We start from the raw sequence: 15,851 nt of genomic DNA on the forward strand, positions 1-15,851 counted from the left end.
TGGTTTCATTATAAGGATATTTGCTATGCAAATCTGAGGGAACAATGTGTACCTTTCTTACTGCAGGTATGTTCTGGTTGCCAAAACCTGGGCAGCGTGTAATGTTTACACGCCTCGGTGACGCTGACCGACTTTGTTTAGCCCACAGTGTCAATGGTGTATGACAATGGGACCAATGTTCCCATCAGGCACTTGCGTATGATCCTGTTGTGTGATGTCTTTAAGCGCTGGTCCATCTCAGATAATCAAATATAAATGTGAGTGTTTGCTTGAGCAGTGGCTTTCATGAGTGAGGTGGAGTGGTTCTTTATCATCTCTATCAGAATGGTATAGGTTTAATAATAAGCGCCTGATTGGCTAATCATGTACAGTGTATTATTGGTGGCCACTTCTTTAGGTACACGTTGTCCAGACCACCCTTTGTCTTCGGGATTGCCTTCAACGAGTTGCTGGAAATGTTCCTCAGAGATTTTGGTCCGTCCTGCTGAGGTCTGTCAGCTGTACATCCACAGTGGGAATTTCCACCACATCCTGCTCTACTGGATTGATGTCTGGTGACTGTGGAAGTCTTTTGAGTACAGTCACGTTCAAGAAAACAGTTTGAGATTATTTGAACTTGATGAACTGACATGGCATCTTATCCTGATAGAAGCACAACCAGATGATGGGTATATTGTGGTCAGAAAGAGATGGACCTGGTCACCAACTATACTCTGGTAGGATGTGGTGTTTAAATTATGCTCAGAGATCCAAAGTGTGCCAGAAAAATGATCTCCCACACCATTACACGAACACAGCCAGCCTGAACTAATGATTGAAGGCAGGACGAATCCAAGATTTAATGTTGCTTACACCAAATTCCCACACTGCCATCCAAGTGTCGCAGCAGATGTGAAGACTCATCAGACCAGGAAACATTTTACAAATCTTCTGTTGTCCAGTTTGAATTGTAGTTTCCTGTTCTCATTTTAAGCTGACAAGCTGACAAGAATGACCCGGTGTGGTCTTCTGCTGCTGTAGTCCATCTGCTTCATATTGTGCATTCAGAGATGCTCTTCTGCATGCCTTAGTTGTAGTAAGTGTTTATGTGATTTACTGTTGCCTTGTTATCAGCTCCAAGCAGTCGGGCCATTCTCCTCTGACTTCAGAAAACAACAAGGCATTTTTAAGCATATTCTCTGTAAACCCTAGAGATGATCGTGCAGGAAAATCCCAAATCAGCAGTTTCTTAAATATTCAGACTAGCCCATCTGGCACCAACAATCACCTTTCCCTCCATTCTGTTGCTCACGTTGAACTTCAGCAGGTCATCAGGAGTTGCTAGCCCCGATTAGATATTTGCGTTATTGAGCAGCTAAACAGGTGTAATTAACGAAGGGGCCGGTGAGTGTAGATTATGTTTGTATAAGGGATTAACTGCAGTATAGGAAAGCTATTTTGGTAATTTAAAGTACAAAATATTACTTCAATAAAAAGATAAAGTGATCTTTTCCTATCTATCTGTCTGTCTAAAGGGCATGTTGGGAAAATATAGTGAATAATGGGTAAGATACTGACACAACACACCGTGTTTTGTTTTTTTTGGTGGCTATCTCATTTTATAAGGAAACCCTAAATTTAATCTAAATATCAGCTCTATTCATTTATGTTACAGAAAATAGTGCGTTTATTTGTATTTCTTATGTTTTTGTTTTTTTTCCCGATGGGGTAATTAACAGTTTATTAATAAAATAAAAGGCAGAGAATTTGAAAATAATTTGCTGCAGCTGTAAAACTGGTCTGGGCTAGTGTGTTCCTATTATTTTGTCCACAGACTCTTCGCTCTGCTTCATCTGATTTTATTCCACATTAATTATATATTTTTTAATTATTTCCCTGCGTTGTGTCTGCTTTTGTAAAAAAAACCCGTGTTGCTATGCGAGGACGGCGAGCGCAGTGAGCAGCGCAGTGTCACACATCGCTCCGTTCCGGGTTTTCCCGCAGACCCTGCGTGGCCCAGCTGAGGTGACTGGCAGGACTTGTTTACTGGTGGGGAGACTCGCAGAAAGAGAGCCGGAAAGAGGGGGAACCTGAGGGAGAGCGATCGCTAAACGGGAATCCAAGTTTTTACACTTGACCCGTCTTTTTAAGTCTTTTTTACGTTTCGTTACTTCATCGTTTTTTTCTCCTCTCTTTTTCTTCTGGGCTGGCGGACTCGGTCTGTTCACTTTAAGCGTGTTTCTGATTTTATTTTTATTTTGAACTCTCATCGCCGACACCGAAACCTCGTTTGTTTTGGATTAGCTAGCTAACGTTAGCCGTTTAGCCCCTCCAGCTAACGTTAATCTGAGGGAAGAAACGGGCGGCGTGGTGTGGCGACTTTCCTCACCTCACGGCGGCAGCGTGCGCGGTGAATGCGGGCATTGTTGTTGTTATTTTCTGGCTTCTTTTACTCCTCACGGGGAATTTGAGAGTAAAGTGGCGTTTTTTCAAACCTTTCCAAGTTAGTTTTTTTCCCCTCTCCGCCGTTTTGTCGTTTTTACGGGCTTGCGGTGGTCAGCGGGGGTGAAGGAGTTCAGAGGAAGGTCGAAGCGAGGAAAGCTGCACGTTTTTTTCCTGCCGGAGTTTCCTGGGATGTGCTCCCTGCTCACTTAAAGAAAGGGGAGACGAGCTTGTGTGAAGACACCAGGACGCAGGAGGTGATATAAAGACTTCTGAAAGAAAACGAGAGCTCAAAGGCTGCCTGTGTTTTTTTGGGGGGTGCTATTCATAACTCCAGCCCATGTCTGCGTGAGGAAAACACAGCTTTTTGTTTTTGAAATACCTCCCGAGGTCCTCCCTCACTGGAGCAGCACATTACAGTGAAATGAGCCCGGGGCCAGCGGACCTTCTTAGGGGATCTCCAAACTAGCTCTCTGTGTGTGTGATATTATTATTATTATTATTATTATTAATAATAATAATAATAATAGCAATCCCCCCCCCCCCCCTCGATTTAGCGGGGCACCAAATCAAGCAGATGAACGTGGACTGTCGACTTCACTACTGGAAAATGAAATTTTTTACTCGCACATGTGTCGCCAGAACCCAGGATCACGTTATTTAGTGTCTCACGTACATAACAAATTTGGCACAGAAGACAATTATAAATTTATAACCCCCCCCCCCCCCTTACAGGGGGAGGAAACCTCAAATCGGCTGGCTTTATTGGACCTTTTTAAGTTTTTAGCAATTTCTTAGTTCGCTTTGAACATTTCTCCCTGAAGATTGGAAGTTTTTTTTGTTTTTTTGAACGACTTCAAGAAGAGAGTACAACTTATCCTCCAGCCAAAATGAGGCGGCTGACGCTTAAACTGCGAGCACAAATGGTGTTGTTTATCATGTGCACCTGCATTATATGCCAGTGTGGACTAATAAAAGGAGAAAGTGAGTATTATTTCATTTTTTAATGACTTCTTATAACTTATAACTTCACGTGAGTGTAAAGTGTGTGTTCGCGGGAAATGACCCTGTCCTAAGCGAAGATGTTTGTATTATAATATGAACAATAGTGTATTTTTCTTGAACCTTGCAGTCACTGCTCGGGGGGGGGGGGGGGCATATTCTTCTTTTTATCAATCAGCGTGATAATGTGAGTCACGGGACTGTTGCTTTCATTTTGGCGCATGCTCAGATTCTCCTCCAGGTATAATTAAGGGGCTCGTAATTTCAGTTTTGTACGTGTGGCTGATAACTTGGCGCACAAATATTAATTATCGGCTAATAAACCCCGCCCCTCTCGTGCCGGCTCTTAAAGGTACGTATTTTAGCGGCCCGCGCTAAATGCGCCACCCCGAGGGTCAGATTAGTGGCTGTAACTGGACGAGGGTGGTCCGCGGCAGCGAGTCTAAACTGGGGGCAGCAGGATTGGCCCTGCGAGCCTTGCTAGGCCTCTCACGCGCACACACAGCCTGAATGTAAACAAATTAGCCGCTGAGAAGTGTCCTCAGAGGTGGCGGGCAGCCTCCAGATCTTCCTCCCCAGAGTCTGCGCCTCGGTTTTATTTCTTTTTATCAATGAATTAGCGCGGAGGGTGATTACAGCTATACAGATGTGCATTGCCACAGATTAATCACGATCCAGCTGTGCGCTGTTTTGTTTTCAGCTGGTGCTTTAACACAGGGACACAGTGCACCATACTTGAGCCCAGATGCCCACATTTTATGGGCCGAATGAAGTTAATGAACACTGTTACCCACTCTGGTATTTCTTATTTGTGTTATTTCTTATTTTTTTAAGGGTGATCTCAGTGAAATGAGAATTGGAAGGCCAGCTCTGAGGCCGGCATTAGATAATACATTTGACTGTGTAATAGGTCACTTGTGTCTTGTTATCTCAAATTAAATGAATGAATGAGTCGTTGTGAAACAAACAGAAAGTCTGGAGCGCCTCTGAAATCAATTATTGAACGTTTTGCTTGTTTGTCAGCGGTTTAACCCTTGGCCCACATTAATCCTTGTGAGATTTGTGTTCAGTGATTTTTGGACGATGTGTTGCCCAAGCCTGAGTGTTTTGCTTTTTTGGGTATGTGAACTTAGTCCAAGTGAGCAGGTAGACCATGTAAATGTGTGGGCACCCATTCATAAAGTGGAACCTGTTGTTTTTCTTTTTGTTAGCAATGGTGGGACTCTCCAAGCTTCAGGTTGTGTTGCTTAAAATGGCTCCCGGCGTCCAGGTTCAAAGGAAATGATCTGGCTACTTTACACAGGTCATGTATGCAGACAGAACAGAGGCCCCTGAAAGGGGGTCTTATGAGACCGGGCTGCTGGTACCCCCTCCTTCCTGGTCTTTTTTATTTTTTTTCCCCTCTCTTGCCGTCTCTCTCTCAGGGAATGGGGTACATGTCATTGGCTGTGAGGACTCTGGGAAGTGACCATATTTGGCACTTTTGAGATGTTTACGCCAAAAAAAGGGGGTGGGGTCGGGGCAACAACCAAAATACTTTGAATATTTCATTCTGGATCCACACGCTGCCTGATACCTCCATCTCAGACACAAGAACGAGAAGAAGCTGTCCTGATAAATAACCCACGCTGTAGCTGACTGCACCTCAGAAAACATGTAACAAATCAGCTTTTACAGGCTGTTATTTGATTGTGATTGGCCCATTTGTCACAGTTAATCAGGAAAGGTTGTTCAGATGTTGCCGCTGAGCTGTCTCCTGGTCTGACTTGTGAAAAACAAGTTGTGCAACTGCCCACTTCTGGCTCCTCTCAGGCACGGCTCTGCTGCTTGTGAGCATGCATGAATATACATACGTGCACGTCTGTATTTCTTTAACCAGCGTGGTTGCACAGATTGAGACAGCAAGAGGGGAAGAGCCAATCAAATCTCCAGAGCGGTGTCATTTATTCAGGAGGAGCAGTTGAAGAGTTGCTCTGACAGCTCAGCTAATGGAGAACCGTGTGCTGTTATAAAAATCGAGAAGGCTCGGCCTCCATTTGTCTGCGAGTTTGTCTGTAGCCCCTTTTGGACACTCAGGCACTCTTCAGTGAAGTGCACATTGGCATTTTCCGACAATGCTGTGCACGTTGTGGAATGTCTTTGAAGTGGCCCACCATGTAGGTGCCTGTGTGTGTGTGTGTGTGCCTGTGTGTGTGTGTGCCTGTGTGTGTGTGTGTGTGTGTGTGTGCCTGTGTGTGTGTGTGTTTCACTATGAGTATGTGCCCCAGCCACCCTTTGCTGTCTGCAGGATCTCATTTTTCAGCTACTGACCAGCCTACTTCCGGGCAATGTATGTCTTCTATTTATATTTATTTGTGTGTGTGTGGGCGTTGATGAGAACACTGTATTAGGCTTCATCCACATGCTTATGGGTGTTTCTTTTCATTTTTAAATGGGTAGTTTGTTTTGACAAAAGCCTGAGTTGGCGTGTTTTCACGCTCGGAGGTCGTTTCCTCTGGTCCGCATCAGTTAATAAGTGAAACTTGCGACTTTTTTCCTCACGCAGAAAAATCCAAGTGAACCAAAATACATCACTACGTCACCACGTGAGAACGTTCAGTTTGCTTGTCTGAGGCGGGAGCAACATGGATCATTTACGTTCATTTCACGGCTGGTCGCGAACCTGTACACACCTTTGTGAATCAAAAGTACCTTCATCCTTATGAAATGTTATTTCACCTCAAACCTGGAGCGTAAACCTGCTTGTCGGTTCGGATTGAGGTCGGTTCACGTTTGTAAACAGCCGCTGCTGAGACCACGTCCTCCAAACGGTCTCAGTATGGTTGTTTTGGTCGGCACCCGGGTGCGATTACTGCTTTCATATCTTAATGAGTGAAAAGGAAGAAGAGTTTGATTTTAAGGGACTAAACACCGCAGGTGTGTGGACGTCCTCGGACTTCTGGATAAGAAAGAAGAGAAAATCTCCACGTCTGAGGTGGTCAGACAAAAGTGTAAACACAGAGAAAGCTGTATTTACAGGCTAATTTAGCGTTAGCATTCACCTGCACTATTACCTCTCTGTCTGCCTTTACCATAGTTTGCTGCTGGAACAGCCTGTGCTGCCTGTTTCATTGGCAACACACAGAATCTTTAAGGCTTTCATATCGCGGCCTGACGTTGATTGCAAGTTGCCGCCGTTTATTTTTGCACGGTTCCTCGTTCACAGAGGCAGTGGACAATCGGGGTCATGAACTGAGCCTCCACCAGCTGTGTACTGGGTCCTGAGTGTTGGCCAGAAAGGCAATATGTACTGCTACAGGAAATTAACTGTTGGGGTGCCTTTGCTAAGTGCTTCCTCCTTTGCTCTTATCTTTCCAAGTGTCCCTTTCAACTTCTCCTAACTTGCCACTGTGTGCATGTTCCCGGCAGTTTTTATCAACAGTGGAACAAGCGGGGATGGAAAACATGAGCCGACTCTTCTGACTCCCACAAATTCACAGCTTGATGAGCCACCAAGTAAATGCATTTCTGCAGCACATCATTACTGTGCTAACATGTTAGATTTACTTTTCAAATGCAATAAACATAAAGCCTGATTGACACTACAAACCTGCAGGTGTCTGAGGCTATGGTTAGTAGCCTCAGACACCTGCAGTTATGCCGGGCTCACACTGTGCGATTTTTGGCCCATTTTGAGCCGATTTTTGAGTCGTGCAACCGTTTTGGCGATCGGCCCGATTTTGGCCTTCATCGTGCGTCGTGCATCGTGTAGTATACGTGGGGTAACGAGAGGCGATTAACACCTCACGACCAGCTCCCGATCATCAATCGCTTGGTCGTGAGGGTGTCACCGCAGCTTCTCGCACTGCGCACGCGCAAACACAAATGTCAGCGAAAAAGACGGCGCAGCACGGGAGTGCAGCGTGTGATCTGGACACAAGTGATGGAGGCACAACTTGTAGAACTATGGCAAGCTCACCTGAGCCTTTTCGATGTGGCCTCACAAAATTATCACGACCACAACAACCGTGAAAATAGTTGGATTTACATTGCTGCTCAATCACAGCTGCCTGATCAATGTTTTTAATTAGCAATTTAGCAAAGTTGATGGTGGTGGTGTGCGTGTCTATGTGAGTGAAAGACAGAGAGGGAGAGGGAGCGACAGATTTTCTGTTATAACCTTCATTTTATGGACGCACAGTGTGAGCACTCAGGTCGCATCAGAGCATCGGGCCGTATAGTGTGAGACCCTGCATCGTGACCTGTGAACTTCTAACCCCTGCGAGTCAGTCGTACAGTTTGAGCAGGAGCTGAATCGCGCGACTGAAAAAATCGCACAGTGTGAGCCTGGCATTAGTAGGTGGTCAGAGGTGGAGTGCCCACCCTGAGTTGGGAACGAGTTGCTACCTCGATTAGAGAAGTTTAGGAGAATTTTAGGGTGTTGCTCACGAGTGAGGGGCGAGCTGAGCGTGAAAGCAAGGCTGTCGCTTTACCCGTCGAGCTACGTTCCCACTGTCACCTGTGGTCACGAGCTGTGGGTAGTAACTGAAAGGAGGAGCTTGCTGATATGAACAGTGGGAATGAGTTTCCTCTGACAGGTGACTCTCCCAGAGAGTTGAGGCCTGTAAAATCTGTGTCAATATTTCATGCGTAAAAAAAATAAATAATAATTTTTCAGACTCCCCTGTGTGTAATGCAGGTGTTGCACATCTGAATAAACAGATCTGACCAATCAGATCACTGGATTTGGCAACAAGTGCACTCGTACCTCAAAATGTGCACCTGTGCTTAATATACAGTGATATGGAAATGGTCTCCAACCACCATGATACTGATTTGAAATGAACTTTAATACAGGTGAAATGTAATTACTTGGAATTCTTCTTTTTTTAAAATCACGGTAAATGAAAATCGTGCAATTTTACTGGTTTTGATACTTACTACTGGTAGTGTGACTTTCCAATACTGTGCCAATACCAGCACTACTGGTATCCGATACCGATACCAGTGATGATATCGATACAGTCGATATTTGAATTGACCCGCCCACCTCTAATCCCTATTTATAGGTAATAATATCTAGGTTAGGTAGTTATAACGTCTAATCACCGCGTGAGTTTCAGTCTTCAGCCAAAGGCCTTCCAAAGCAGAGCAGCAGATTTTATTGGATGTTAAACACTGAAAATAACATAACGGCTGCTGTGGTGTGTTTAACAAAACTGTATTAGTGTCCACACTAAAAACAGATTGCTTTTAAAGATGCTGTCTCCAAACAGAACAAAGCATGAAAGTATTTGGTAAATGAGTCTTAGGCGGACTTTCTAAAGGATTTTACGCTCACTGTGACTTTAGGGACAATAGCTCACAACACTGTTTTCCTGGGAATTTGCTCAGAAGTGCCAGATGTCAGAAAAATTGTCCCTAATGCTATCTTAATTTTAGCCAGTCGTAACATGCTAGGAGGCAAATGTTGCCGCGCTGCTGCTCCCGCTGCTGTCACCTTGCAAAATAAGGAAACAGTCAAAACATGTTGATCCCGACATAAACCTTTCATTATGCGATTAGACATGAATCTGACAGAGCCGAAGAGGAAACCACGCTGTAACATCTAACGGCCCTCGCCGTGATCAGGTGACGTGTTTCCAGCCCATCACAGGCTGCCAGCTCCGTGATAGGTTGTTGTTTTTAAACACAAAGCCTAGCCGATGCCCTCCTCCCTGACTCCCATTCCTAGATAGAGGAGTGTGACCGTTTATGTAAACCCCTGCTCACTGCACAGAAATGTGGTCTAGCTGAGAGGGGAGGGATGGGGTCACACCCACACACACATGAACACACACACGCAGAGCGCCGTTACGCCATGCTGCAACAATCTGATTTGATAGTCCTTGTTGCTGTTTGGATCTGCCCTATTTTAACCGTTGGGGACTTCACACTGTAAAATCCAAGCTGAGCCAGTCCCGTAACGCAGGGATCAACAAAGGGATGTTTTGCAGATGAGACAATAAACCGAATAAGGCCATGCAACTGATTTCTCATTCTTTGGCTTTAAAGAAAGCATAGCAGCTTAATTGATCCCAGTTACAGATTTGTACATCTGCAATACTGTGTGGGCCAGTTTATAAAGTAATGTTAATGTCTGTATCAGAGACGACATGAAGCCCAGCAGGAGAGGAAAAGTTTATCAAAAATCTTTGCAGTTTGTGACACTCGAGTCTGGATTTACTGTCACGTTCCTGCTTTAGGCCATTGGAGCGGTATGGACGAAGTCTCCACAGAACTTGGAGGCCTGTCATGTGACTGAAAAGTGTCTGTTTGGCGCCCAGTGAGGCTGCTAGCAGTTAATGTAACTGCACGCACACAATCGTGCTGTCAGATCAGTTACTGAGAGACGAACCAAACGATAAACGAATCAAACGGCGCACAGGTGACGAGTATTACATAGAGAAATCAATCGTGGACATATCTGATTGTAAATGCCAACAAAATTAGCAGCTAATGTTTTTACAGATTTCAGGCAACTAATCACACCTGTGCTCATTTGAATGACAGCTGCATAGACTGTATATAAAAGATGAACAAAGCTTCTGAGTTTGAAAAGAAAAGGCGGGAAAAGACTCTTCTGTTCAACTATTACAATTAATATATGACCTCATTAAATATTTTCCTGAAGTGTGTGTATGGGCCACATTTCTAGTTGAATCCCTTATTAATTACAGTGTCTGGGTTAAAGTGACACAGATGAACTGTTGCCATATGAGTTTGCCATTTCTGGGTGATGTGGATACGGCAGCCTTTTAAATATCATGTGAAACAATCGAAGATGTTAAAAAGTGATGCAGCTTTTCATGTTTCCTCCACGACAGCTTCTGCTCCCTCTATCCCTCCTTCCTCTCCTTCTTTAAACTCGAGCCCCGTCCTCCTTCCTTCCCTTCGTTTTACGTTCAGGGGTAAGCGGGTTCGCCGTCCTGGGCTCGTTTGCTTTCTTTCACACTGCAGATGCACACAGCCTGCAGACCTTTCTTCCACGCATGCACACACCTGCTAATCCCGCTCTGCGCTGTGGGAAAGCCTCCTCTTTCAGGCCTCTTAAAGGTGTGAACAGCATCCATTTGACGCCTCTCTTTTTATTTGCTTTCTCTTATTAACCCCGCGTGCTCCAGCTGGGTCTAAGTGCTGCTTAACGTGTTCACCTGCACGTTGTGCGCCGCATCACGTGGCCCTCTAAGATGATGTTGTTTGCTGCGTTGTGGCTACGTGTGTCTGTACATGTTTGAGTGTCCTTTTTACGAGAGCTCACGCTTACACGTTTAGTGTTCGGTGACTCCGTGTGCCGGGTTGGGGTCTCTGTTTTTGTCCTGATGAAGTAGCATGAGATGCGTTGCTATGGTGACAGCACTGGCTGTGCTGGCAGTAAGTGACAGAGCCCTCCAAACCCAGCCTCTTCCTGTCTAAAGACACGTCTAGGCCCACTGCACTGAACCCGGTTATACATTTTAATGTGTGATTATGGAGAGAGAGTATGAATCATTTTTGCTGTTTAGTTGCTCTAGACTGATGATTTAAGGTGCCAACTGTGGCTTTTTCCCCCTCTTCTAACCTAAGGTAGATGTCTACCATGAGCAACCTAATCATTTGTGATAGTTTTATATTTAAAAGCACTTGAAGTGTGAGCATCTTGTCTCCTTCCACAATCATCCCTGTAGTGATCGGGCCTTAACTCGCCCACGGTCTGTCAATAACAGCTGAGAGCCGAGCACCTTAAAGCTAAATTCTGTCTCAGGCTTGCTGCAGTAAAAGAAGTGATGCAATTGATTAATAATCCTGTGATAAATGCAGACTGTGATTCACTCTTCAGTTTTGCATGATCGCAAACACCCACAGGAGTCCTGCTTAAAGACTGTGGTGTTCCTCAGCTGCAGCAGATCGCCCCTCTTCTTCTTTGATAACGTTCTGTACAGCAGCGGCCACGGACGGTTTAATGTCAGACACTATTGTCACGGACCGGCCTGTAAGGTGTTGCGGATGAATACAACAAAACAAAATGATACGGCCGAGACAAAAACTTTGGCATTTTGTAAATATAATAATAAATGAGAATTCACTGTGTAAGTTTATTAGCAGCGACCTTAATGCTCTCTGGGTTAAAACGTCTTGATGCATTCTCCATCATCCAGGAAAGTAAATCTCCAAAAGTTGATTCTGTTCATCTGGACGTAGCGTTTTGTGGAAGAAACGTTTCGTCACTCATCCAAGTGACTTCTTCAGTCTCAGCTGACTGCAGGTTTCCCCAAATCTTATAAACAGTACATTTGCATAACGACTGAAACGGAGGTCAGTCACCTATAACATCTCCAAGTTTCTGGCTTCGATCCTCAACCCGCTGGTGGGCAGCTCTGAACACCACATCCAGAACACCCTGGATTTTGTTGAGAAGGTGAGAGATGTCATCATGGAGGCAGATGAAACCATGGTCTCGTACGACGTTACATCTCTCTTCACCTGCATCCCAGTCACGGAAGCGTTGGAGGTAGTCCGTAAGAGATTACAGAATGACCCCAACCTCAGCAACAGGACCACTCTCAGCATCGACCAAGTGTGTTTGAACTGTATCTTCATTCCACCTACTTCACATACAAGGGTCAGTTCTACAGGCAGAAACATGGGTGTGCCATGGGCTCCCCAGTTTCACCCATCGTGGCCAATTTGTACATGGAAGAAGTAGAAAAGAGGGCTTTGCTATCCTACCCTGGAACACCACCAAGCCATTGGTTCAGATATGTGGATGACACCTGGGTGAAAATCAAATCTCAGGACGTACCACATTTCACGGATCACATTAACTCGGTGGACACATCAAATTCACCAGGGAGGATATGAAAAGTGGCAGGTTAGCCTTCTTAGACTGTGAGATTTCCATCAGTAATGGGGGACATCTAAAAGCTGACGTGTACCGGAAACCTACACATACGGATCAGTATCTAAGGTTTGACTCTCATCATCCACTGGAGCACAAACTGGGTGTCATTAGGACGCTACAACACAGAGCGAACACCATCCCCACTGACACAGTGGCCAGGGAGGCAGAAGAACATCACATCAAGAAGGCCCTGAGTAAATGTGGTTATCCCAGCTGGACTTTTGTCAAAGCCGGAAAGACACCTAAAGAAAGCTCCAGCCGATCCAGGAGAGAAGGACAACCGCTGCCCAAGCGAAAACCTGTAGTGATCCCGTATGTGTCAGGAGTATCGGAGCAGCTGAGACGCATTTTTTCTAAACACTGGGTCTCTGTGGCTTTTAAACCCCAAAACACGCTGCGCCAAAAACTGGTCCACCCCAAGGATCGGGTCCCCCGACACAAACAGAGTAACATGGTGAACGCTGTTAAGTGCAGGAGGATTGCCAGGATTTATACATCGGGGAAACCAAACAACCTCTGGCTACAACACAGAAGAGCTACCTCGTCAGGCCAGGACTCTGCAGTCTATTTACACCTACAGGCCAGTGGACACTCTTTCAATGATGAGGATGTACACATCCTGGACAGGGAGGAACGCTGGTTTGAGGGCGGAGTCAAGGAGGCCATTTACGTGAAAAGGGAAAGACCATCTCTGAATCGAGGAGGGGGCCTAAGGGTACATCTGCCACCATCTTACAATGCTGTGATTGCAGCCATTCCCCAACTCTCTGTGAATGGTACTCATGGCCATTGATCAGTGTTCTTTGATCAGTGGGTTTTGGTCAGTGGTTGTTGATCAATGGTCATGAGAATTTGCATAATTATGATTAAGGAACTGACCTCCCAGCCCATTGTTCTTTCAGTGGGCTGGTTTCAGTCATTATGCAAATGTACTGTTTATAAGATTGAAACCTGCAGTCAGCTGAGACTGAAGAAGTCACTTGGATGAGTGACGAAACGTTTCTCCCACAAAACGCTACGTCCAGATGAACAGAATCAACTTTTGGAGGTTAATGCTCTCTGGTTGCTATGGTAACGGGTAAATATTTCTTTCAAAATAAGACACACAACTACAACACGGGAAAAGACCCAGGGAAACAGAGTTAACGATAAAAACCCTGAAAACCATAAATTTCACACCGAAGGCTCAATTCTCGCGGCCCGGTACCAAACGACTCACGGACCGGCCCGCGGCCCGGGGGTTGGGCTCCGCTGCTGTAGTGCGCAGCCACTTCTCTGCATCCGCAGCAGCGTTACAACAGCTGGAAACGGAGGTGGAGACTACCACCTCCAACAGAGGAGGGTCACAGCCATTTTCCAGAAGGACCTTTTCGACCAAAGGTTCTCTTTGTCATGTTGGCTCAAGCTGAACTGATCAGTGAGCGACTTTGTGCTTTTATGGTGGAAATGAGCTCATTGGTGGAAATCAAAAGAACATGCTGGATTTATAACACAATGCAGGGCAACAGTTGTTTGATCTTGATTGTCTGGATTACCAGAATTAAATTAAAAATGACAATTGATTACATCATCTCCTTTGTTCACTCCACCTCTGCACCACTTCATGAAACCAAAGTGAGAATCTGGCCGTGCTTCACAAAACTACCGGCTGAACCGTGAACTGTTTCTGCGTTTTAGGAGTGTCGATAATTTCATTGAGTAACAGGTGACCTTCAGGCAGTCACACGTGCAGTAACGGAGCTACTAATACCTAGCACCAGAATACGTTTGCTCAGGGAAGTTTTTGTTAAATCTGGAGAACATTTACAGCTAATCAGTTGAGCCTTCTCAGATTTGTTCTGGATCAAACAACCAACCGTGGGGAGTGTATAGATACATGACTCACAGCTGCTGAGCTACAGACATAAGTGAGTCATGACTCTCGACCTGTAGAAACCGATATTGTCAGAGGATTTAAGGGAAATTGACGAGAGTTATTAGAAAACAGCTGTAGGTTCAGCCCTGCTGATGCTGGGCTGTAGAAACAGGTCTCAGAAAAGAAAATTGGATCCTTAATTGAAAGTGCAGACAGGCTGCAGTTTAGCTGAACTGAATGTGCAAAAACAAGCATGACCGAACACCTGAAGCGGTCCTTTTATTGCACACTTAATTTGGTTATCCTGGCTCACTTTTTATTTAAACCATAGTGTGCACTCTGTGGGTGAAAATGCCTTGTTGATGTCAGAGATCAGAGATGACCTGATACTTTAGAAGAGCATCTCTGAACTCGCAGCACCGTTCAGCCTTGAAGCAGGTCGGCTACAGCAGCAGAAGACCACAGCAGGTACCACTCCTGTCAGCCAAGAACGTGAGATTGTTTGATTCATATAGGCTCACTAGAAGATTGGAGGAAATGTTCCCTGATCTGATGAGTCTGTTTTTGCGGCTGCAGTTGGCTGGTAGGGTCCGAATTTGGCATAACGAGAAGGAAGCGTGCATCCATCCTGCCTTGCAGCCACGATTCGGGCTGATGGTTGTTATGTGTTGGAACGGGGGATATTTTCTTGGCACACTTGACATTCATTTATGCCCACAGTGTACCAACCTCCAAGGTCTGGTACTACCTAATAAAAGTGTCTGCAGAGTGTGTGACAGTGATGTATGTGAAACGCTGTCGGCGCCGAATTTGTTTCAGGCTTTTCTTTTTTGACTGCACTCTTTCTTTCTTTTTTTTTAATCCAGAGCATCAGAAACTTTCCTCGGGTGCTTGCTCGTCCTGCATGTTCTTAAAGTGGTAACCTTCTTCAGCTCTCATTGCTTCCTCATGTTAAACACACCCCTGCTAGTGTGTCAGCGTGGAAGTGAGTCCACGGGCCCCAACTCTGCTCCGACTGGCTTATTCAGCATTGAAGGAACAGACTTTTATTTCTAAGTCTCGCGCTTAAGCTTTAACATTGATTAGTTGGGCCTGCGGAGCAAACCCGGCGTCGTCTCCCTTATCGAAACTGGTCACAGCACGACTGCACAAACCGACCCGTGGACGGGCGTTATTTCCCTGTAGAAACGAGGTCCAGTCAGACCGAAAGGAACGAAAGGAATTCAGATTTTTGATGTGAATAAATTAAATCTGGTTAGTACAGAAGGCCACACAGTCTCCTCCCCGTAAACAGCACGGAGTAAAAGGAGTGCCTGAGTGGAGCTGAGGCCGTAGACGGGCCAGAGAACGATGCCAAGACGCTGTGAAAGGGGACATAGAGATGGAGTGCTTGCGACCAGTTTATGAGGCCGCATCAAGCGTTCCTAATTCCGTTATAGTTAAAGGAGGCCCATATTGAATTATGCCTTGCTGTTAAATGACAGCGTAATGAATGGAAGTCATTTTACAATACCGCCGTGGCCACAGACGCTCCACTCCAGGGGCCTGTCTGTCAGAGGCTAGGTAACAGCCAGTGATTTGTTGGCTGGTTGGGCTGTTTGAACATTAACATGATGTCAGTATTAAATCCCAGGAATATATATATAGCATGCTCGTAGATATTCCGTATGGAAA

The 15,851-nt window shown here is 45.4% G+C and overlaps 1 protein-coding gene across 1 annotated transcript in view; it reads left to right on the forward strand.

Moving 5' to 3' along the window:
* The first annotated feature begins 2,043 nt into the window (after positions 1-2,043).
* Positions 2,044-15,851, forward strand: part of insrb (insulin receptor b) — a 77,871-nt gene continuing 64,063 nt past the window's right edge. Inside the window, exon 1 of the mRNA XM_063466985.1 lies at positions 2,044-3,405. Within this exon, the coding sequence (XP_063323055.1) occupies positions 3,312-3,405 (94 nt within the window). The 5' untranslated portion in view covers positions 2,044-3,311. The remainder of the gene's footprint in view (positions 3,406-15,851) is intronic.

This window comes from Pelmatolapia mariae, linkage group LG23 (genome assembly GCF_036321145.2).
Source record: "Pelmatolapia mariae isolate MD_Pm_ZW linkage group LG23, Pm_UMD_F_2, whole genome shotgun sequence".
NCBI lineage: Eukaryota > Metazoa > Chordata > Actinopteri > Cichliformes > Cichlidae > Pelmatolapia > Pelmatolapia mariae.